Source organism: Pungitius pungitius, chromosome 10 (assembly GCF_949316345.1).
Source record: "Pungitius pungitius chromosome 10, fPunPun2.1, whole genome shotgun sequence".
NCBI lineage: Eukaryota > Metazoa > Chordata > Actinopteri > Perciformes > Gasterosteidae > Pungitius > Pungitius pungitius.
In genome coordinates, this window is record NC_084909.1 from 11,671,600 (window position 1) to 11,695,818 (window position 24,219).

Sequence of the window (24,219 nt, forward strand, 5' to 3'; positions counted from 1 at the left end):
AACGACGTTTACGCAAGAGCACGCAAGGAGGGGGTGCACAGGGGAAAACGTGTGCGTGTGTCTGTGTGTGTGAAACAATCTCTCCCCCCCCCCAAAAAATACCTAAAGTGGTGCATGCCATGCAGAAGCGGGACCGAGTCATGCGCTCCAGCGAAGCATCCCTCTGAGCGTGTTCGTGTCCCACGTGTTCTCGTTGTATTTTGTTGCATTGTATTTTTAAAACACTGTCATGGGTAATGCACACATAATCATGTTCAAGGAAGTTCAGATCGTCATTGGATATGAGCCTAATAAGAGTTTGCTGCTGGTTGGAATGGATCTAATAGATCTAATCCCAAAAAAAACAGCAAACTGACTTTATATCGGTTCTTATATTGAAATGTCCTGACTTTTTATGGGGAACACTAGCAAAAAGGATTATGGCAAAGTTTAAAATGTGTAATGCATTGTTCCAAAACTGTTCTTTATTTCCTTATCATAATCAAGATGTATACCAGCTGTTATGAAGGTAGATTTGTGTCTTCATTATGCAAACAAAAACTGTTTTGAGATCAAATTTCTTGCATTGCAAACAAAAGTTTCAAGTTTGCAAGTAAAAATATATAAACTGAGAATTATTTGTTAGTTTTGCTTATGAAACTAGAATTTTTGGCTATGGTCGGGTCTTCTTGGAAGGACACTGCCGGTGGTCGTTCGTAGGGCGGCGAAAGCCGAGCCCAAAACTGAATGTATTTAAGTGTTTAATGAGGTGGAGAATTAAGAGTTTTGCAAAATGCTGATTTGGAATGCTGTTTGGAAATTCAAGTTTAGTTTTGGCATTCTCTAAACAGTGTAATCTTCACATTCATCACAATGACATTGAAATTGGCTCAACTTTTTAATAACACAATGCCACACCATCCCTCACACTTTACTGTCTAATTATATAGTAGTTTAATGATTTGTCAGTCACTGTTGTGAAGAAAATGCTCTCGATGTATCGGTCAATCTTTGTTCCCTCACCTACAGCATGGTCAAGAAGGACCATCATGACCTGAAAGAACTAAGTCACAGGTACAAGCAGCCGAAATGGGTTTTACTCAGGAGAGTGGCTGGCGTCTCCCTTGAGGGAGAAGGTGAGAAGCTCAGCTATCCGTGAGGAGCTTGGAGTCGCTGCTCCTTTGTGTGGAAAGGAGCCAGTTGAGGTGGTTTGGGCGTCTGGTACGGATGCCCCCTGGGTGCCTCCTTAGGGAGGTGTTCCAGGCACGGCAAGCTGGGCCCGGGGAAGACCCAGGACTAGGTGGAGAGATTTTATCTCTGCACTGGCCTGGGATCCCACAGTCAGAGCTGGTAGATGTGGCCTTGGAAAGGGAGGTTTGGGGTCCCCTGCTGGAGCTGTTTCCCCCGTGACCCGACCCCATGGATTGATGGATGGATTTATAAGTTGAACTATGGATGTTGTCATTGGAAACACGAAGGTTCATAGGGACTGTGGCCCTGAACATCACCGATTGAGAAAATCAACAAATGAACAAGATATGTCCAATAACAAAAATAATTAGAGGGCGCTATAGAGACATTTCTTTATACCCAAACGTGAGATTTTTACTCAAATTTTTAACAGTCCAAATATTCATGACAAATTTAACAATTTTTTGAATATGATAAAGGCCCCAAAAAGGCCCACTGTTTGTGAGAATAATAAAAATAATTCCTTGAAATACGATAAATTCCTCTACGACTATATAGATAGAAATAGATTTCTATTTTTATTATATTTAGTGACACATGAATTTTTCTTTGAAAATAAACAGAGTTAATTAATAAATCCTTGCTAGATTATTCTAAATAGATTTAAAGATCTTGGTGGGCTGTCTAGATAGAAATTAAGTTACAAAGAAGGTGAATTATGTCATCGTTAGTTGTTGAAAAGGAAAACATTTGTCAAAGCTTACATACCTTCTTCTGTGCTCTGGAAGAACACACTCAAAACTAAAATACCCTGCAGTACTGCAGCCAGAGATGCTAATCTTCTTTTCATTTAATTTAGGAAGATGAGCGTTAACTTTGGAGCATTTATTTCAGGCTTAGAGAAGAACACTTTGCGTTCATTTTAAATTAAAATAGCTGCATGTTGTTTTAGCTGAAAGTAATGTTAAAATCCTAATGCAGAGGAAATGTATCAAGACAGTCAACAAAAACCACTGCAACAAAGCAAACAGGTTTATTCATTTGTAGAACACACATGCGCAGGCTTTGTATTTTCAAGCATAGGATAAGAAGTCCTTTGTGGCGCAGCAAATCACATGATGCACAGCAGGTGATTACAAGTTCCCCATTTTCTCTCATTGGCTACACGTGTAACGCAGCTGGGGAGGCGGCAACATTCCTTTTTAAATGTAAGAAAAGGTCTTTAACTCATTTCCCGAACCCAAACAACAAAGGGAGCTTTTACACTTGCAGTCAATTAGCACAGTGAAAAAGCATCCTTTGATTAACGTAAAAACATTCAAATTAAAATGTTCAAAATGAAATTTGTAAAAACATATTAAAGGTCAAAGCTTAAAGACCTTTCCTGCACTGTCAGGATATCGGGCTGGCGCAGGTTGCAGGGAGGACTCAAACGCAGAGTTTTTCCAAACAAAGTGCTCTTTATTCCAACGTAACCGGGACGTGCTCCAACAACAGGTGACGTTAGACAATGACGCGACAAAGGACAACAGGCACACTGGGCTTAAATACACAAGGGAGGTGCAGGTGATTGGACACAGGTGGAAACAATCAAGCAATCACAAGACAAGGCAGGAAGTGAAGTTAACCCAGGACCACAAGGAACATGAAACTTCAAACTAAAACAGGAAGAGGGACCAAACACGTATGTTGAGTCGGTTGGCACACTGCTGCAACAACACCAAATTAACTTTTATAGTAACAAAAAAAATGTGTTACCTGAACAGATTCCAGTTGTCTGTAAACAATTTGTCAAGTGTTTTGGAGAAATATAAAAATCCGTTTGTCCTTCCCATAATATTAATTAATTTTTCATGCTGATTTTGTTTTGTGTGGATGGAATGTGTCGCTCTATCCAACATCTTTAATTTCCTTTTTGAATTTCATCCTTAACAGACCAGAAGGCTTGAATTGAGCCTCTTAAAGTACCTACTTTTTCGTACTGTATTCTGCACAACTGTGTGATTGGAGTGGAGCCACCTGTAGGGACAGAAGTGGAAATAAACTATATTGCTCAAAGAAACAAAAAGGCGGATTTGTTGGAAACAGGAGACATTAGAACGGAATAGTATGAGTAATGAAGAAGCTCTTCTGACCTCTTTTCCACACTGAACATGAAACGTGACGTGACTTAGGGTCTTTCTCTCCTGGTCCTGGTCCGGGATCTTGGTACAGCTTCTTAATGCAGAAATGACATTGAGACCAGTGATGAGACGCCAGTGCAGCTTCCAGTTGATTTAGACACATTTTTATATAAAGTACAGACCAAGAATAATACTTTTAGTTAAACAAAGGATCTAATTCATAAGAGTATAGGGACCAATACCACGGTATATATTCCATGTCATGCAATTAAAAGGAAAAGCTAAAAGTTTACTTTAAGTAAGTATGAAAGTTAAATTAAAACATGTTCTGAAGAAACACTGCGTGCAAGATGTGTGATTTTTTTTCATCTACGGAATATATCGAAAATCAGGAACTTTCTGTCTCAAAGTGATTCAGAAAAACTAGTTCATGCATTTGTTACTTCTAGACTGGATTACTGTAATTCTTTGTTATCAGGCTGCTCTTGTAAATCGCTTAAACCTCTCCAACTGATTCAGAATGCTGCAGCACGTGTATTAACAAGAACTAAGAAATGGGATCATATAACTCCTGTATTAACTTCTCTGCACTGGCTTCCTGTTAAATCAAGAATAGAATTTAAGGTACTTCTCCTCACCTACAAGGCACTTGCTGGTGAGGCACCGTCTTATCTTAAAGAGCTTGTTACACCGTATTGCCCTACAAGGCATCTGCGCTCCGTAGATGCTGGGCTACTTGTGGTTCCTAGAGTTTTAAAAAGTAGGATGGGGGCCAGAGCCTTCAGTTATTAAGCTCCTCTTTTGTGGAACCAGCTTCCACTTTCAGTCCGAGGGGCAGACTCGGTCAGTTCATTTAAGATAAAGCTTAAAACGTTCCTCTTTGATATTGCTTATAGTTAGGGCTGGCTCAGGTTAGCCTGGACCAGCCCTTAGTTAAGCTGCTCTAGGCTTAGACTGCCGGGGGACTTCTTAGGACACACCGAGCCCCTCTTTCACTCTCACACTCTCACTCTCTCCTCCCACAATCATCCATGTTTTATTAATGTACATCACTAATTAAGCTTCTTTCCGGGAGTTCTTTGTGCTTTCTCGCCTAGCAGGTCTCCGTGGATCATAGTTTCGTGCGGACCCCGGTTCTGACTCCTGGCTCATGGCTCTGCTGACACCTGCTGCTGCCATCATCATTACTGTACTGACGAAGTCCTAAACGAAGTCTAGTACTGGTTACCAATAAGGCGGATAGGTTCAGACGTGCGCCCGGTGCGCTCGCACACAGCAAAAACGGAGAGTTCCCCGGTTGTTCCAATCAATTTGTATGTTTATTTTACATGCAAATTTATATAGCGGCAAACTTTGCTCATTATACATTTACCCCAAAATAACAAACCGTATTGCTCCACAAAGGCACATACGCACACTGGCACAGTCGAAAACTGTTTGCTTCCCAAATTGGCAACACCTGTGTCTGGGATGCCTGCAGGTTAAATGGCCTACCTGGGCTGATCTGAGGTCAGCTGAGCCACAAAGCACATACAGCCCCTAGTGGCACAGAGCAAAATTAAATTAAATAGTACCAAATGAATATGGCTCCTACACTCCAGCCCCTAATTGCGTCTGCCAGAGCAATTACCACAAATCAAAAGAGCCATGAACAAACACAAAAAAAAATGGTTACCAATAGAACCAATTACTCTTTAATTTCATTAAGCAAGCATATTTTGGTTATGGGTCGTTCAATGATGTTTGTCTTGGTCTTCAAACGAACCACACGTACCAGACCCCTCTTATCAGGGAAGGTTTCCAGGACTCTTCCTAGCATCCATGATCCACGTGGTGCTGAGGAGTCCACAACCATGACCAGGTCTCCAGGAAGAAAACTCCTCTTTTCCTGGTTCCATTTTTGACGCTCCTGTAAAAGCGGTAAATATTCGCGGATCCACCTTTTCCAAAAGAGATCCGAGATGTACTGTGTTTGTTTCCACCTTCTCCTTGCGTAAACATCCTCTTTGTCGAACAGTCCTGGTGGGAGAACTGGTTTCCCTTTGAGGAGTAGCAAATGGTTCGGCGTCAACGCCTCAATGTCGTTGGGGTCTTCTGACAGCTTTGTGATAGGGCGATCGTTGAGCATAGCTTCAGCCTCACAGAGCACAGTATGGAACCCTTCGTCATCCAAGGTTTGCTGACGGAGCACAGAGCACAAAATCTTCCTGATCATCCGTATCATACGCTCCCAAGCACCACCGTGATGTGACCCACCTGGAGGGTTAAAGCTCCACTTGATTCCCTTCTTGGACAAGGCCTTTTCAATGCGGTCATGATTCAAAGAGGTTAAGGCTTCTCGCAGCTCCTTTTCTGCACCCACAAAGTTGGTGCCATTGTCGGATCTCAAGTGCGAGACTTGTCCTCTTCGACAGATGAACCTTCGCAATGCGTTGATGCATGAGTCTGTGTCCAGAGAATAGGCCACTTCTAGGTGAACGGCCCTGCTTGTCATGCAAGTAAATACTACTCCATACCTTTTCACGATGCTACGCCCTCTTTTCACATCAACTGGCCCAAAGTAATCTACGCCAACGTTAGTAAATGGCGGAAGATCAGGAACCACTCGCTCTTCTGGCAGGTCTGCCATTTTTTGCTCAGCGGTTTTCCTACCATGGAGCTTACAGATGAGGCATCTTAATATAATTTTCCTCACTGCAGTAGGTCCACTTGTGATCCAGTATTTTCTCCTTATAGCAGAAAGAACATGATTTCTGCCTCCATGTCCAAGCTGCAAATGGACATGATGGAGGATAAGGTCGGAAATGTGTTGGTCTTTTGACAAGATGAGGGGGTGTTTAACGTCCTCAGGGATTGCTGCCTTATTCAACCGTCCCCCAACTCGTAGAAGTCCTCCTTTTAGAACTGGATCTAATTTGAGGATGCTGCTACTTCTTGGCACTTGTGGCTTGCCAGAGGTTAGTGCAGCAAATTCAGTGGGAAATCTCTCTTGCTGGCAAAAAGCGATTATGGAGGTCTCAGCCTCCAAGAGATCTTCCAGTGTCACCTTCTGGTTCCCAAGTGATGTTGAGAAAGCTTGCATCTCCTTTTGCACATCAACCCTGGCTGCTCCAGTAGCACTGGTGTTTGCACACTCTAACTCTTTTCTTTTCATCCTTAGTTTGAGCAGAGTTCCTTTTAGCTTAATGAGCCACGCAACTGCAACCTTCAATCTTTGCCAATCAGAGAAATGGGTAATCAGTTGTGATGTGGCGTTGCTGTCAACCAGTATTGCATTGACCGTCAGACTTCGCTTTACTTCTGGGTCGTCGGCAGTGACACTTGAATCCACAGGAAATGTTGGCCATGTTTCTTCAGGTTCCCGTAGGAATTCCGGGCCTTCTATCCATCTTTGCTTCACAAGATCTTCTGCCTTCAATCCACGTGAAGCATCGTCAGCAGGGTTGAGGGATGTGGGAACGTATCTCCACTGATCAACTTCCGAGTTGTCCCTGATGGTGGTTACCCTGTTTGCTACAAAGGTTTGAAATCTTCGGTCCTCATTTTTTATGTACTTAAGAACTGATGTGCTGTCAGTCCAAAAGCAGGTCTTCTTCAGTGGAAGCTGGAGCTCTGATCGAAACATCTTGTCCACTCGTACTGCAACAACGGCAGCAGTGAGCTCCAGCCGGGGAATGGTGACAGGCTTCAGGGGGGACACTCTGGCTTTGCCAAATAAGAAAGCAACATGAACCCTCCCATCCATGTTCTGCATCCTAAGGTAAGTAGCTGTACCATAGCCGTTCTCGCTTGCATCGGCGAAGTGATGCAATTGGGCACTGACAGTCCTACCAAATCCTTCAGGTTTCACACATCTAGGGATCTTGAAATATGCCACCTTCTCAAGATCTGTCAGCCATTTTTTCCACTTCTGCCGGAAAGCTGGAGGTATTGGATCGTCCCACTCACACTTTGTCCTGCATAACTCCTGCAACAGCAGCTTGGCCGGGAGTATTAGAGGTGCCAGGAAACCTAATGGGTCGTAGACGGAACTGATGATGGATAGCATGCCTCGCTTGGTTGGCGGCTTCTCTTTGACTTTCAGCTTGAATTTGAAAGTGTCCGTCTCGATACACCACTGCAAACCCAAAGCTCGGTCCAATGGCAGCTTATCCCTGTCCAGATCAAGCTCATGCAGGTTCTTGGACCGGAGATCCTCTGGGAGGCTTTGAAGCACTCTTCGACTGTTACTAATCCATTGAGTGAGGGTGAACCCCCCTCTGTCGCAAATGGTTGTAAGATTCTTAGCCATGGTAACTGCATCCGCTTCAGAGGGTAGACTCTTCAATAGGTCGTCCATATAGAAGTTTCGGTTAACTGTTTCAATCACTTCTGTTGAAAAGTTGGCCTGATTGTCTTCAGCGGTCTTTCTAAGAGCAAGGCAGGCAACACTGGGTGATGAAACCGCTCCAAATAAATGGACAGTCATGCGATGCTCTACAAGATCTTGTTCCAGGTTACCTTGAGGCCACCATAAGAATCTTAAGTAGTCCCGGTGTTCCTCTGCCACTTTAACCTGGTGGAACATAGCCTTTATGTCCGCCATTATGGCCACTTGTTCCTCCCTGAACCTCACAAGAACTCCAACTAACGAGCTGGTGAGGTTCGGTCCTTGCAAAAGCTGACTGTTGAGCGAGATCCCTTGGTACTCTGCTCCACAGTCAAACACCACCCGTAGCTTTCCCTTCCGTGGATGGTACACGCCGTGGTGCGGGATATACCACACCTTTCCTGTTGGCGTTTCCAACTGATGCTGCGGTACTTCTTCGGCATAGCCATTGCCAATGACATCAGCAAGAAAGTTGTTGTACTCCTCATGAAAGCTAACATCTTTCTGAAGTCTCCTTTTCAGCCCACGAACACGTTGCATGGCAACACAGAGGTTGTTCGGCATGGAAACATCTTTCTCTTTAAAAGGCATTTGAAACACGTAGTGTCCATTCTGAAGCTGAACAGAGCTTTCCATTTTCTCCACAAACTTCTTTTCTTCCCTTGACATTTCTTCCTGTTCTGCAGAAGCTCGCTCATTGAAGTCATAATTGTACTGGCTAGTTAACAGTTCTTCAATTCTGTCAATGGCAATTCTGTTGGCATAAACGGAAGGGTGTTCACTTCCACAGTCACTACTTCCCCGTAACGGACCATTTATTACCCACCCCAGTAGGGTTTTGATCGCGTAGGGTCCATCTTCACCATCGCGACTGTTAATCACCTTCCAAGGCTCCATCAACTTGGAGGCGTTTGTGCCAATTAACAGGTCAACATCAGCGTTTATGCGGGGAATTTTAACATCATCTAAATAAGGCCATTTTCTCAGCTCCCTTTCGCTGATTATGTTGGCTGTAGAGACAGGCATCTCTTTCTGGGTACACACTTTGGGAAGTGGATAGAAGCACTCACCAGTTATACCTGAAATCTCCAGACTGTCAACAACAGAGCTTTCTACTGCGTTATTATGGCCCAAAGTGCGGATATGAATTTTGAATTTGCGTCCTTCCACGTTCAACTTGTCAATGAGCTTCCTGGTGCAGAAAGTTCCTGTACTCCCTGGGTCCAGAAAAGCATTGGTTTCAATAATTTTGTTTCCCTTTGAGCACTTCACCTTAACAGGCAAAATGGGAAGAATTCCATTGCAGTGGCCAGCCCCTGTAAGACCACAAGCGGAGGATGTTGTACAACTGTCTGAAGTATTTGACTTGTCAGTATTCTTCTGCTCGCCATCCTTCTGAGCTTTCGGAATAATCCTTTCCTTCTCTATGTGCAAAACACTGGGATGCGTTCGGTTACACTTGTTGCATATTATGCGCCTGTCGCAATTCTTGCTTAAGTGTCCTGTGCACAAGCAACTGAAACACAGACCTTTCTCCTTTAGATAGTCCAGTTTCTCCCTGTGTGTCTTTCTTCCCAGTTTAAAACATTGTTCCAAAACATGATTACCAGCAGCACAATAAAGGCAGGAAATAGAATCAGTCTTAGCAAAGGATGTCATTTTGTTCTGAGCCTTTTCCTTCTTGTTACCATCTGGTTTGCTGCATCCATCCTCAATCTTGTGGGCATCTGCTTTGTATCCATCCTCAATGACCACCTGTGTTGCAAAGCTGTTTCTTCTCAGCTGTTGTTTCACCGGTAACTTGCTTGCTTTGGTAGCTCCTTTGATAACAGGTGAAGTGTCCTGTATGTCACCAAAGACTGGATCTGAAGTGATTCTGACCTGGCGCTCGATGTACTTCACAATGTCTGAGAATTGTGCTCTTCGACCAGTTTTCTCCAGTATCTCACATGTCTTTGCTCTCCACCTGTCTCTGAGTTTATAAGGAAGCTTCTGACTCAGAATCTTGATGTTTGCTGGCATGTTAAGTTCTTCCAAGTACTGAAGATCATCCATAGCGTTAGAACACTCACGGAGGAAAAGTCCATAAGCTTTCAGCGCTTTGGGGTCCTCAGCTTTGATACTTGGCCATCCTGTGACCTTCTCCATGTAGGCCGCTGTTATGTTAAACTCATTTCCAAAGTGCTCTTTGAGCAATTTTTTAGCAACGGCAAATCCTTTATCTGCAGTCATATGAAGGCAGCTGCGCACAATGTCTCTTGGCTGCCCCCTAGTAAATTGCTCAAGGTAGTACAAACAGTCTCCTTTACAGCTGGTCTTTGCTTCCACGCAGTGCTCAAACGCCTTCATAAATGTATTGAACCTTAGAGGATCTCCATCGTAAATTGGAATTTCTCGGCGTGGCAGCAGTTGCGAGGTTTGCATTTGAACAAGGAGAGCTGTTATGTCATTCTGCTGTTGCAGCAGATTATAGAGATCTGTTGTCTGATTTTGGCCTTGCAGGGGTTGAAACACTTGTTGGCTTAGAGTGGGTTGAAATCCTTGACTGAAGGTTGTCTTTGCTTGTAACGGAGGGGGTTGAGAGCCTTGAATGACGGTTGGCTTTGGCATGATAGTTGGCATGGCTACTTGTGAAGCATTGCTTTGTAGTGGTAGAGATGTGTGTTGCTGTGAGGACTGAGACACAAATATCGAGGCTTGTGGATTGAAAGGGGTGCACGGGAGCTTAGGTCTAGCCCCTTTCCTGATGTAGGAAGCCATTCCATTAGATTGCCTTGAATGGACGCTGCTACCAGCCTGTAGCACTGCTAGCTTAGCAGAAGTGGCAGCTATCTCAGTGTCCAGCTCGAGTTGCTCCCTTTTTCTCCTCAAGATGAGCTCCTGTTGCTCCCTTTTTCTCCTCAAGATGAGCTCCTGCTCCTCCAATGCATGCTTATCCTTTAAAGCGGCAGCTCGAGCCATGAGTGCGGCCTGTTCCGCCTTCGCCCTGCATCTGGCTGAAGAAGTGGAGGATCTGCTGCTTGAGGATCCGCCCTTTGAGCCATGGTGCCTTGACTGCACATTTGAAATGCTATCATGAGGTTGAATCTGATCTTCCTCTTCCTCATCCTTTCCACCAGCAACTCCAATTCCATTGCTGGCATCGGCCTCATTTCCACTTCCAGCATTGCCAGCAACGGTTTGAGGACCATCCATTTCATGCTCCTTTAAAGTGTTGTCAACAACTGTGTGTTTTTCTGTTGGTCCAATTACATTTTGACTTTGCACAGTTTCAGTTTGCTCAGCTTGAATTTCAGTTTGACCTGGCAAATCATCATCATCATCATCATCATCATCACCTACTTTGGTGGCTGGACATCCTTTAATGTCATACAACCATTGATTTGTACCCACAATAAACTCATGGATATTCAACATTTTAGCCTGGTACCATATTTCATGTTTGCTTGCTTCATCAGCAGGCAATAAACCCAATAAAGATGTATGCACCTGCTGTATTTTGCCACTCAACTCATTAAACATGTTAAATTCATTTTCAACCTCACTTACATTCTCTTTATCACCCATCAATTTAGCAATAGATTCCTTTGCATTCGACAGTTTATTAAATTTAGACTTTCTTTCCTTTTCTAAAATGCTTATTTTTTCCAACAAAGCTTTGGGTGTTAATTTAACTACACGTTTTTTAGTTACAGATTTTACCCCTGCACCCACAAGTTCAGTCTCAAGTCCCAGTTGGCCCTTTTGCTCTTCGGCCATAATGACCACGCAAAGTGAATTGGCAAGCCCGCAAAATTGTTTGTGTTGCGCAACAACTCGTCTAGACGCGTAAAGTTATTTTTAGACGGTTGCGCGTTTGCTACCAATGCATTGGATTTACGCGAATGTGTGCACACAAATTACCATGGCCATTCATAATATCAGCGCTGATCACCACATACCCCAGTCGAGCGTTGGCCGGCTTTGATGAATGTTGTCCCGGTCAGCTGATGCTGGTATTTCTGCCCCTGCAGCTCGCTCCGGTGCAGCTTCACTCAACCATCGGCAACTCCAAACATTTTGCCCACCTCACATCCGTGGTTTCCAAACGAACTCCGTTAATCCACAGTTTAACAGGTCCACGTCGTCTCGATGAATAGTTATCCAAGTCGAAGCAGTTTTCGACCTAAAGTGTACTGACGAAGTCCTAAACGAAGTCTAGTACTGGTTACCAATAAGGCGGATAGGTTCAGACGTGCGCCCGGTGCGCTCGCACACAGCAAAAACGGAGAGTTCCCCGGTTGTTCCAATCAATTTGTATGTTTATTTTACATGCAAATTTATATAGCGGCAAACTTTGCTCATTATACATTTACCCCAAAATAACAAACCGTATTGCTCCACAAAGGCACATACGCACACTGGCACAGTCGAAAACTGTTTGCTTCCCAAATTGGCAACACCTGTGTCTGGGATGCCTGCAGGTTAAATGGCCTACCTGGGCTGATCTGAGGTCAGCTGAGCCACAAAGCACATACAGCCCCTAGTGGCACAGAGCAAAATTAAATTAAATAGTACCAAATGAATATGGCTCCTACAATTACTTTAAATATGATTCATATTACTGTCATCAAAAACCAACATCTTTCTGCTCTCCCTCCCCACAGAAGCCTCTGTGGATGGTGGTTCTATCTGATGGAGGTTGTCCCTGCAGTGGTCCTGCCGCACACCTGTTCTGCTACTTGCAATTACTTGTATCATTTTAGTTAGAGAAATTGAATGTATTGTACATCTTTTACATTGTTGATTCTGTACACATGACATCCATTGCAGTCTGTCCATCCCGGGAGAGGGATCCCTCCTCTGACGTTCTCCCTAAGGTTTCTTCCCTTTTTTCCCCATTGAAGGGTTTTTTCATATTTTGGGGAGTTTTTCCTGTGCCGATGTGAGGGTTTCGGGACAGAGGATGTTGCATGTGTACAGACTGTAAAGCCCTCTGAGGCAAATTTGTAATTTGCGATTTTGGGCTATACAAAATAAAATGAATTGAATTGAATTGAATTGATTGCGTGTGGAACTATATTAGTAGGGCTGCAACGAAGAATTGTTTTTTATAACTGCCTTAGTTTAACACAAAGACGAAGCCCGTATTCAACCTTCTATGAACGCTTCTCATTCAAAAGTTGCCTGTTTGTTTAACGGTCGATGTTCCTGCAGCTCATGCAACATTGAGAAAAACATGTAAAGGATTTATTAACATGTAAAACATTTCTAGTTGTAACTATGAACTGAGCAAATATTGTTGTGCTCTTGTAATTTGTCCATATTCACTGACTAACAGCCTACTGGACACTTGAGGGAATAAAGCTTTATGCTTCATGTTAGTTACATCTTTCCATTTCCTGCTTTGAAAAGTCAAAATGGCTGCTGCGGGTTTTTGCAATAATTAATCCACTTCACTTTAAATCCCCATGATGCAATGGAAACATATTGCTTGCTAGGAAGAATATTAACATTATCATAGAATTCAGTAAATGTAGAAAATACAGAAATGTCCAACTGTTACACTACGATCACACAACGTGCACAAAAGGTGACGAGGAAGTCATTGTCCACAAAGATGAAGAAAAAAGCACTTGTGTTCATCAACTTAATGAATAAAAGAAGTGAATCAAACACATACGGTATGTAACTTTTGTCACAACAACTACTACTACTACACTTTCCACACACAGCAGTAAACTAAAACATTTACTCACCTGTAGAGACAGGTGAGTAAAACACATACAAATGTAACTTATGTCACAACAATTACTACTAGTAAAATACATGTAAAGCAGTAAATGAAAAATGTTCCTCACCTGTAGAGACAAACAGCTGTGATGATGAGAATAAGAAGAGATACAGTTGCAGCTGTGATATATAACCACAAAGAAGTGAATCCTGCACAAAATCAGATGTAAATTAATTGATTAACAGTTTGAGGTTTGAAATGCACTGTGTCTGTAGAGATGAATAGTTTTGTGCTCTACAAACCTTTGTGTTCCTCAGACACCGTTAAATTCCACTCAATAGTCGTCATGCCTTCCTCATCATATAAAGTACATCTGTAGATTCCTGCATCGTCATGCTGAACTTTTGAAATATTCATCTTTGAAGGTACATTTTTGTCTATTGTCAGTCGGTGTGAAGTGAAATTTGAAAAAGTCTGATTTAATGTGAATGAAATCCCAAAAGTAAATCTGTCTTTGCTCCACTTGATTTGTGATACTATTTCCTTGGACGTGTTGCAGGTGAAGATGACGGACTCTCCTCTATACACCGATATATTCTTCTGCTCAACTGCATCATTATCTAACATTGAAAGAAAGAACCAATCAATACAAATAAAATATCTAATTAAATGTACAGAATTAGCATAAATAACAAACACAAATGTCCTCTTTACCTGCAGAGACGAGGCACATCATAAATAGTGTGATGGAGAGAAGAGCTGCTTGGTTCATGTGGAACATGATGACCATCAGACAGAGAAAGACCGACTGCAAGTTTAACTCCTCGATGTATTTGTGGAGGAGGCACAGAGAAAAGGAAGTGGTTAGTTGGTTAGTTCGGCTGCTCACAGCTCAGCTTTGTGCTGTGAGTCAGAGGAACAAAGAAACATGAAGTCAACGAGGGAATCAAACTATTAGAAAGCTGAGGATTGAAGCTCACTCCTCCATGAATGTGATCTACAATACATATGTAATAAGTAACATCTTTCTCACTTTATTTTCCTCAGTCTTGTCATAAACAGAATTTAAAAAGCACACACAAAATGCTCAACTGCAGGAAAACCACTTCTGATGATGCTAAACACCTTTTAGCCACATTGTGACTCAACTACTGAGAGCCTTCTCACAAGTGGACGCTTTTCAAGTTTCATAACTTAAACATGAAAAAACAGTACCATACTAAAATGAGACATTTACAAGCAAATCATTTTGTTTTGTTTATTTAAATGATTCATTATTATGCATCATTTTTCCCTCTCAAGATAATAAATACCACAATCGCATTATGTTCTTCATGTTAAAAGGTTCAAAGTAGGACGTTCTTAATCAGGGCAGCATGTTCTTCCTGTGTCCACCTAGTTTTCTCTGTTCTGCAACTTCCTGTTACAGTCTAAAAAAAAGCAACTTGGTTGACCTAAGCTGCTTTTTTTAGACTGGTTATCTGTGTCTACGTGCTGGCCCTGTGATAGTAAATAAAAAATTCTGTTTTTATTGCTAATAAGAAGCAGTTCACATCTTCCACTTTGAAATACTTTTTTGGATTTGTCATTTTGGTCACAAACAACTTTTATAACCACACATTCAAAATTACATTAAGTCTTTTCTCTCTGCAGCATAAAGTGCTTAAACCAAAGACAGTGTAGAAGCCTTTTCAGTTGGTCCCTTTACGCCCTGATCAGCTACTTCCGGTGGCTGAGCTGGATATCTTGACGCGTGTAGTTTTAATAGATGAGGAGTAGAAATTGATCCGGTTTGGTGCAATGACCATTTATTGCTCTTCCGTGGAAAGAATTTACAAACCAAAATGAAGTAAAAATAATAAACACAATTAAACTAATGTATTCTCTTATATGGTGGGAGACGGCTTGTCACGTCATGGCTCCTCACGTCACTCCAACACACGGTCAAAAGACTTTTTCCCTTCTCAGCCACACCCACTGCTCGGTCTTCCTGTCTTTAAGGCCTGCCTACACACACCCACACACACACACAATGCCACACACACACCCACACTACTATTTGAGGAAAGAAACATGAATATACAGTAGCTCAATATGGCTCCTACAGACAGTGAAGATATTCTAACAATCTCACAGTTTACTCTTTAGTGTGTTAGCATACTATGAATATAAATCAGCAACACACACCCAGAGATGCTACTGAAATTATTATAAATAAACCTGGGCTAAGGTTTCTGAATGTGATGCACTTTGTTAAAAGGACCTTGTGTAATTCTCTCATGAGACACTAGAGGGCAGAGACCCCCCACTGAAGCCTGTTAAACTCACATTTTTGCGTGAGAGTGTTGAGTGTCTCAGTAGTTAAGTCCTAAACGGCCCCTCATACGTGAGATTGGTGTAACACCCAGACCGGGGATTTTGGTCACAAAGTGATTTTCTGTGTGTCTTCTGTCAATCACCCTTCCCTCCCGTTTCAGACACCGCCTACCTGTGTGCCGCCGCCCCCGTGATTACAAGCCCCACCCTTATTGTTTACACCTGTGTCTCGTTCCCCTGTGTATTTAGCCCTTGCCGACGAATTGTTCTCTGCCAGTTTGTCTCTTGTCGGCGATCTCCTCCGGTGTGCCTTCCCGTGTTTCGAACCTTTTCTGTCCACCCGCAAACCTTTGCCTGCCGACTTGGATTTATCTGCCTCCTCTGTCTGATTCCCCGTGTACCGAACCTCTGCCTGGATTAGATACAAGAATTGCTCCTAACTACCGTGCGTCGTCTGCTTTTGATTCCAGGTCCTTGTGGCCCTAGCCTCCCTGACAATTGGCGCTTTGCGCTGTTCAAAATCAGCCCTCTTTCGTTGTCGCTCTACCTTAGTGTCCCGGATGTTGGTGTGCCACGGCTGAATTTTTTGGGTTGAATATTGTAACCTTAATTTCTTTTGCGGCTGAATATTTTAAGGTTTTTTTTTAAGTTGAATTTTTTTTTCAGTGTTTAAATGTTAAAAAACATTCAGGTACATAATTTCAATGCATAAATATTCAGTGCTAGAAATTCAATCACCTTTTTATTTCAACCCCCGATGGCACCGATTTACTTCCATAGATGCCTTTCGTATGCTAGTGAGATTTGAGATGCTCTCACGTTGTATAGAGAGATGCTCTCACGTTGACCGCACGTCACGAGTTCTCAAGCCTCACGCACCTGAGACACACGCATTTCAACCGGTTCACACGCCACACTTTGAGAAGGAAATGCAAAACAAGCTGTCCTGCTAACGCTGTATTGTGCACGTATCGTGTTCCCCATTCTGCCACCGCACGCACGTTACATAGATGCGCAAACACACGTGACAGGTGGAGGCTTTTGATAAAACTTGAGACCTGCTGAGTGCAAGGCGAGGATGTGGCGGCACATAGCAAACCCAAAAAGGAAAAGGAGACAGAGAAAAAGAATACTGTTAAACGTAAAGTGGAGGTCCAGTCGAGAACGGCTGGTTTATGATCCAGCCAAGAAAAGAATAAATGTGTTGCAGTGATTGTAGGACGTTCAGAAGTGAAAGGTTTGGGGGAGCTCTTTTATAGTTGGGACAAGCACTTTCACAGTGGAAATAATAAAGGTCCAGAAAGTTTCCACAAAGTACCTCTACACCAAGTTATTTGCAATGAGCTACTATTTTTGTCTTTATCAGTTGCATATGTTTTCATACAATAGGAGCACACTTTGTAAAGCTCCCCATGTACAGATGACTGTACATAAACATTTTTTAGTCATGATTTGGGTGTTTACAATGTTAATTTACATTTGAAAGGATTGTAAATCTAGTTGTTCAAGTAAATTGTAGCAAACTCTCTCCCTGGCAGGTCTCCCTGCTGCCGCCATTCGACCACTGCAGCTCATCCAGAATGCAGCAGCTCGACTGGTCTTCAACCTCTCCAAAATTCTCCCACACTACTCCACTCCTCCACTCTCTTCACTGGTTACCAGTTGCTGCACGCATCCAGTTCAAAATACTGGTTCTCACATACAGAGACACTGTATCTCCCCCAGGCAAAGCCTGGTGCAACATGAAAAGTGAGACTTTTTCTGTTCAAAGCTTTGTGTCAATTGACAGAATATGAACATTTGACAGAAAACATGCTGCCTGTCATTGTGGCAGAGAAAAGAGAGTCTTCATCCATCAGAAGCACTCATCCATTCAGCAGAGCTCACCTGCAGCATACTACACACATGCAACACAGCAGAGAGAGAGAGAGACCCACTCCGCAGAAGACGGGAGAATTACAAACACATAGAGGTGTGCTAACACAATCTACGGGTCACAAAAAGGAGAAAACAAACCTGCTTTGATTGTTAAATTGTTAACAGGGGTTTATGATTGCTATGATCAAGTCTGATGTATAGGGTTTAGATTGACAGGTTGTCAATCAGTTATAAGTCAGTTATTCGTGTTTTCGGTTTACAACTTAAAGACCAACGTATACAATTTTTTTGTCATCATTGCAAAATATTTTTCCCAGGTTGAATTGTGGGTAATTTGGGGGCCATGGTGCAAGTTGTTTGGTTGAGATACTAAAAGCCTGAGACAGATTTTCATTTTTTATTTACTCTTTTTTTTCCCCTTTTGTTACATAAGTCAAAAGTAAGTAGGCGCAGTAGAAACTTGTTCCGTTAACATTTAACTGAAACCACAGTCTGGCACTTATCAACAGGCGCCTGCTAGACCCGGTCTTTGAACGCCATGCATTTGTTTCCTAACCACTATTGAGTACACTTTTTTCCTCTTTTGTCCACCTCCTTTATAAAAAATGTACACAAATTAAGGTCAGCATATTTCTATCTGCAGCTTGATTGATATTTAATGCAAAGCTGATACGCGGATCATCCTGTCATACGCTCTTTCAGATTTAACTATCGTTTGCACTCCTCTCTTTCTTTTCTTGTGTGCATCAGCACACAGAGACACACACTCAAGCACACACAGATGTGCGTGAGAAACATAAAACACACCGTTAGACAAAAGGACACACATTTACAGTAATGCAGATTTGCTTCCAAAACTTTCTGCATGCAGCCACGAGACGATGAATACTGAATCAGGCAAACTGGTTAATGGATCTTTCCTCTGGCTGCAACGCCAGACTAACACTACAGATTCCAAGCCCTCTTATTTAAATGTGTGCACTGTGCACACACACTTACCAGAGAATCATACAGTGTGCACTGTAGAGAACAGAGGTATTAGCTCTTCTGTCTCTCTGTGTTCTGTCATGGTTTTTTTCCAAGAGGCATCTCAAATATTCTCAAACATTCATCAATGAAGTGCCTGAGAATGAATGAGTCAAAGACACAGTTATAGCCACACACACACAAACACACACGCTCATCCAGGATTCATATATGTTTGTTTTATTGTTTTGCTCCTATCTTTTAATCACTTTTAAATAACTTTCTGTGAGGCTGGTGTAAGAGGTGAGATTCAGGGATGGTCTTTGAAGGTGTGGGCCCCTTTAAGAGCTTTAGTCTCAACAAGGATGTATTCTTGAGGCTTCCTGTAAGTGTGTGTGTGTGTGTGTGTGTGTGTGTGTGTGTGTGTGTGTGTGTGTGTGTGTGTGTGTGTGTGTGTGTGTGTGTGTGTGTGTGTGTGTGTGTGTGGCGAGCAGTGTAGAATCTGAAAACATGGTCACGCTTAAGGAGCCCTGTTTCACTCTGTAGTGCTCATAACATTTCTCTGGCCTCATGTTTCACCAAATGCAAATATTGAAGAGCAGGAGGGAGAGAATGCAATCAAACCAGCTAGTAAATGGAAATAATGCTTCAGTATTAAAGTATCAAAGACAAATTATTTTTTCTACATAAATGGAATCATGTGAGGCTGAAGCAATATTCTTTTTCCTGCTTGTTGACGCGGTCTCTTCTCACTCAGTCTTCTGTGCATATGGCTTAGTGCACCTGCTGACCGCCATTACTATAGACATCATTCAATAACCTGGCATTTAGACACAAAACAATGTGTGGGCGTGCAGAGTGTGTACGTCATTCTAAGGAAGTGAATGAGTTATTTTCTATCAGTTACAGTCTTCTGTACTGTCATCAGCTAGATATCATGGGGTCTGCAGGTAAACATGGCATTTCAAGTCAATGACCTCCTTCTCGGTTTGTTAAATGTGGCTTGAATAACTCCAATCTAGCAGAGTACTATCTTCTCTTAGCATTCAGATGACTGATGTAAAGTTCTCAATTCCTATAATTCTATACGGACAAAGAATATCAAATTTGTTGTTCTCATCACTTAGTACATTACCAAAATATTTGCATAGACATTATATATTATTATTTGTTGTTTAGAATGTTTAATAGTTAGATTTACTTCTCTTGCAATCGATTATGACCAAAAGGCTCCATAACATTTAGATACACACAACATGTATAGACATTCTAAAGTACATCCATCCTTAATCTGTGACTGCTTTTTCTTTCAGGGTTACAGGGGAGCCGAACAACTGAGGTTTTTACACCCATTGAACATTACTTTAATATATGTGGTTTTATTTTGCATTGAGCACCATCAGAGTTTCATCATCAAGACCAGGTTATGGTTCCTATTAGCGTCTATCACTTGTGAGAAAGCTCTCAGTAGTTTAGGGTCACAATGTGCCTAATAGTGTTTAGCATCCTCAGAAGTGGTTTACCTGCAGTTGAGCGTTTCATGTGTGCTTCTTATATTCTGTTTATGACAACACTGAGAAACATAAAGTGAGAAAGATGTTACTTATAACATATGTATCACATTCATGGAGGAGTGAGCTTCAATCCTATAACATAAAGTGATTACTTATGATATATATATCTATATAGATATATATATTGGAGTTCATGTTCCTCAGCTTTCTAATAGTTTGATTCCCTCGTTGACTTCATGTTTCTTTGTTCCTCTGACTCACAGCACAAAGCTGAGCTGTGAGCAGCCGAACTAACCAACTAACCACTTCCTTTTCTCTGTGCCTCCTCCACAAATACATCGAGGAGTTAAACTTGCAGTCGGTCTTTCTCTGTCTGATGGTCATCATGTTCCACATGAACCAAGCAGCTCTTCTCTCCATCACACTATTTATGATGTGCCTCGTCTCTGCAGGTAAAGAGGACATTTGTGTTTGTTATTTATGCTAATTCTGTACATTTAATTATATATTCTATTTGTATTGATTGGTTCTTTCTTCCAATGTTAGATAGTGATGCAGTTGAGCAGAGGAATATATCGGTGTATAGAGGAGAGTCCGTCATCTTCACCTGCAACACGTCCAAGGAAATAGTATCACAAATCCAGTGGACCAAAGACAGATTTACTTTTGTGTTTTCATTCACATTAAATCAGACTTTTTCAGATTTCACTTCACACCGACTGACAATAGACAAAAATGTACCTTCAAAGATGAATATTTCAAAAGTTCAGCATGACGATGCAGGAATCTACAGATGTACTTTATATGAAGAGAAAAGCGTGAGGACTATTGAGTGGAATTTAACGGTGTCTGAGGAACACAAAGGTTTGTAGAGCACAAAACTATTCATCTCTACAGACACAGTGAATTACAAATCTGAAACTGTTAATCAATTAACAGTTAACTGCTAATTAATTAATCTGATTTTGTGCAGGATTCAGTTCTTTGTGGTTATATATCACAGCTGCAACTGGATCTCTTCTTATTCTCATCATCACAGCTGTTTGTCTCTACAGGTGAGGAAGATTTTTCATGTACTGCTTTACATGTATTATAGTAGTAGTAATTGTTGTGACATACGTTACATTTGTATGTGTTTTACTCACTGTCTGTGGCTTTAAGCACTTTTTAAAACAAAAGTACTATTCTATTAATGTTTGAGGAGAATCCTTATCATTCCTGATGCCTAGCAGTTGTTTGTACTGAAAACTTAAGTGGATTTCAATTCCTGACTCACAAGTATTGGTGTCAATTCACAACTCAACTTGTTATGCTTGTGGCATTGAGTCTGTCCTGATACAGCAGTTAACAATACAATCTCTCCAAGTAGCTTAATGCTCTGCTTTACTCCTCCTCCGAGCAACACTGTTAACAAACGAGGAATACTGACTCGGAAACCATGAATAACCTCCTGTCATAAACATAAGACGGGATACAAATTTATGATTAGTTATGTAATTGATACCCACACTAACATGAAGTATTGAGAACGAACTACTTGACAGTGTAGTTGAAACATATAATAAAGATATGATAGAGCAACCGTGAGATGTGTGATGTGCACCTCATGGTTTCTGCAGGTAATCAGTTGCGAGGATGAAGCAGATTCACAGTGGAAGATACAAAGGTGCACAAATTGTGATACACGTGAAAGGAGGTTATTGACCCCACTTTGAGAAACTAAGCTCATGTCGGTTGCATTATTTATGTTTAACCATTTTTGCATACCAACTCTACTACAAAGTATAGTTTTCAACTCAATACAGATAAAAGTATTCTAAATATATATAAAATAAATCTTCTGATGAATTATACTCTGAAGTTAGAAGCGTTTCCTGAATGAATGAGAAAAGAATGTCATCAAAGAAGACAATAAAAGAATAACCTATGATTCCATGACACGTTGAATGTTTGAAGTTATATGTGTGATACTCAGTCCTGTGGTTATCATCATTTCTCCACAATGAAGTTTTTTTAGCTGGTAGAGCTGAAGACTTTACACATAAAATATACAGAAAAATTACAAAAGAAAAGACATGAATATAAATGCACATACTTATATAAACATTTTTTGCATAATTTAAAGTTTTCCATCCAAAACATTATTACCACAAGTAAGCATTAATACATGTTAGTGCATCTAATCCTATTATTGCCATCACTAATGCAATACAAAAACGAGTCAGTCATAGCACATAAATCTGAAGTTCGTTATTGCAAAATGTAGACAAAGAATAATATGTGTCAGCATGAATGTTTTATTGTTATCTGGTGAATCTAATGATTTCTTACTGTGTATAATGTCCACTGGGCCTAATTACTAAGAATGAGGAATTTGACTTGTGATGTGTTGATTTAGTAAATCTTACTTAAAGTACTTCTGGACTTTGACAAAGTCATTCAAGATTGTACCATTAGTACTTATAAGTTAAGAATCTGAATACTCATTCCACCACTGAATGTGATTACATTTTCATCATAATACTGTGTTTAACTTTGAATTTTATCTTTTCAGAAAAATCAGAGCCAGAAAATCAAACCAGAGTCACGTCCACGACCCGTTTCCTCTCCACTCAGTAGGAGAGGTAAGAAGAACTTTGTCATCCTCTTTCCTTTTCTCTCTTTGGTACGGCATTAAACTTTCATTCTTCACTTTCTTCCTCCGTAGACAACCCTCGATCCACCGCAGGTCGGCACAACCAGTGGAGCCAACTACAAGCGGCAGAGTCAGTACACAGAGAGGCTCAATTCAATCTATGGACTCCACTGAGCTGATGAGACGTTTCAATGAACTTTAAACAAGAGACAAGAAGAAACCAAGTGCTTCAAAGGAAGTCAACCACACTGATTCCTTTGTGGGTTATTACATTACATTAAACCACTATGTCACCTTAAGGACTGTTTTCACGTGTGTATTCATGCTTCTCTTTGTGTTTTCTAATGTTCATAATGGTTTTATCTGTTGTGTGATGTGTTGAATGTTTCCATGGTTGTGGTGCACCGTGAGCCACCAGGGAAAGTTACTTGTTGTTTATTGTTAAGGCAAAGTTTAACAGGCTTCAGTGGGGGGTCTCTGCCCTCTAGTGTCTCATGAGAGAATTACACAAGGTCCTTAAAACAAAGTGCATCACATTCAGAGACCTTAGAGCCAGGTTTATTTATAATAATTTCAGTAGCATCTCAGATTGTGTTGATGATACAATTTATAGTCCTAGTATGCTAACACACTAAAGAGTAAACAGTGAGTGATTGTTAAAATATCTTCACTGTCTTTGGTTTAAGCACTTTATGCCCCCAAGGGGAGACATCTGCAGAGAGGAAGGACATTATATAATTATGAAGTGATGTGTGGTTATAGAAGTTGTTTGACCAAAATCAAGTATTTCAAAGTAGAAGCTGTGAACTCTGTCGGGGAAACGCATATCTAGCGAGTGTTCTGGTTTTTATTGGCAATAAAAACATTCTGCATCACAATGTAGGAAGAGACTTTTAAGGTTTAAAATACTTGAAAGAATAATCCTCCATCCATTCTCTGGAATTACTTTTCATCTACAAGATTGCAATTAAAAATAGGAAAGGCCTGAACAAGTTCACAGACTATCACAGGGCCCAGGGTTCAAAATGACTTCGGACTCTTGGGGGGTCCCCTAAAATGTAACTATAAAAGTTACTGAAGACTTCCTTGCTACACTACATACTGCAGGCAAAATTTTATTGACATATTTTGAAGGTGGGATAATGGTCTTGGGATGTTTTTCATGGTTTGGGCTGGTCCCAGTAGTGTAGTGGTGTCTGGAGAAGTGGATTGGCTATAATCAAACAGGTAACCCTCTAATTCTGGAGCAACAAAGTTACAGCACCTTAAATCCCTGACATGACAAAGTGGATAACAGGTCATTCTTTCCTTGAGCAAGGAAGTTAACTAAGTTACCTGATCTTATTACTTATTGATCAAATACAACTGGCGTTTCTCATCCCTTATGTTAATGGGATTTGTAAAACAACTAGCCGCTGGATTGAATAATAATGATGTCTATAAAGACAGTTCCTGGCATCTAATTAAGGCACCAAAATCAGAGTTGCTATTTGGTCCGGTAGATAACGGCCGTTAAATAACCTGTACCGCACAAG

At 41.4% G+C, this 24,219-nt stretch overlaps 2 protein-coding genes across 3 annotated transcripts; one reads left to right on the plus strand and one right to left on the minus strand.

Moving 5' to 3' along the window:
- Nucleotides 1–2,856: 2,856 nt before the first annotated feature.
- Nucleotides 2,857–14,203, minus strand: LOC119228578 (uncharacterized). 2 transcript variants are annotated; one of them, XM_062565126.1, is made up of 5 exons: nucleotides 14,090–14,197; nucleotides 13,678–13,995; nucleotides 13,503–13,584; nucleotides 3,306–3,387; nucleotides 2,857–3,189 (listed from the first exon to the last, which is right to left on the minus strand). In XM_062565126.1, the coding sequence occupies exons 1-5, from the start codon at nucleotides 14,163–14,165 to the stop codon at nucleotides 3,139–3,141; spliced, it is 609 nt and encodes a 202-aa protein (XP_062421110.1). In that variant the 5' UTR covers nucleotides 14,166–14,197; the 3' UTR covers nucleotides 2,857–3,138. The 2 variants fall into 2 exon arrangements, 1 of the variants encoding a protein (XP_062421110.1); XR_009957012.1 differs by lacking the exon at nucleotides 13,503–13,584 and having other exon boundaries at nucleotides 14,090–14,203.
- A 6,192-nt stretch (nucleotides 14,204–20,395) lies between these two features.
- Nucleotides 20,396–23,668, plus strand: LOC119228577 (uncharacterized). The gene is made up of 5 exons (XM_037488331.2): nucleotides 20,396–20,501; nucleotides 20,596–20,913; nucleotides 21,023–21,104; nucleotides 22,604–22,673; nucleotides 22,757–23,668. Exons 1-5 carry the CDS (start codon nucleotides 20,426–20,428, stop codon nucleotides 22,856–22,858), a joined length of 648 nt encoding a protein of 215 aa, XP_037344228.2. The 5' UTR covers nucleotides 20,396–20,425; the 3' UTR covers nucleotides 22,859–23,668.
- Nucleotides 23,669–24,219: the final 551 nt, after the last annotated feature.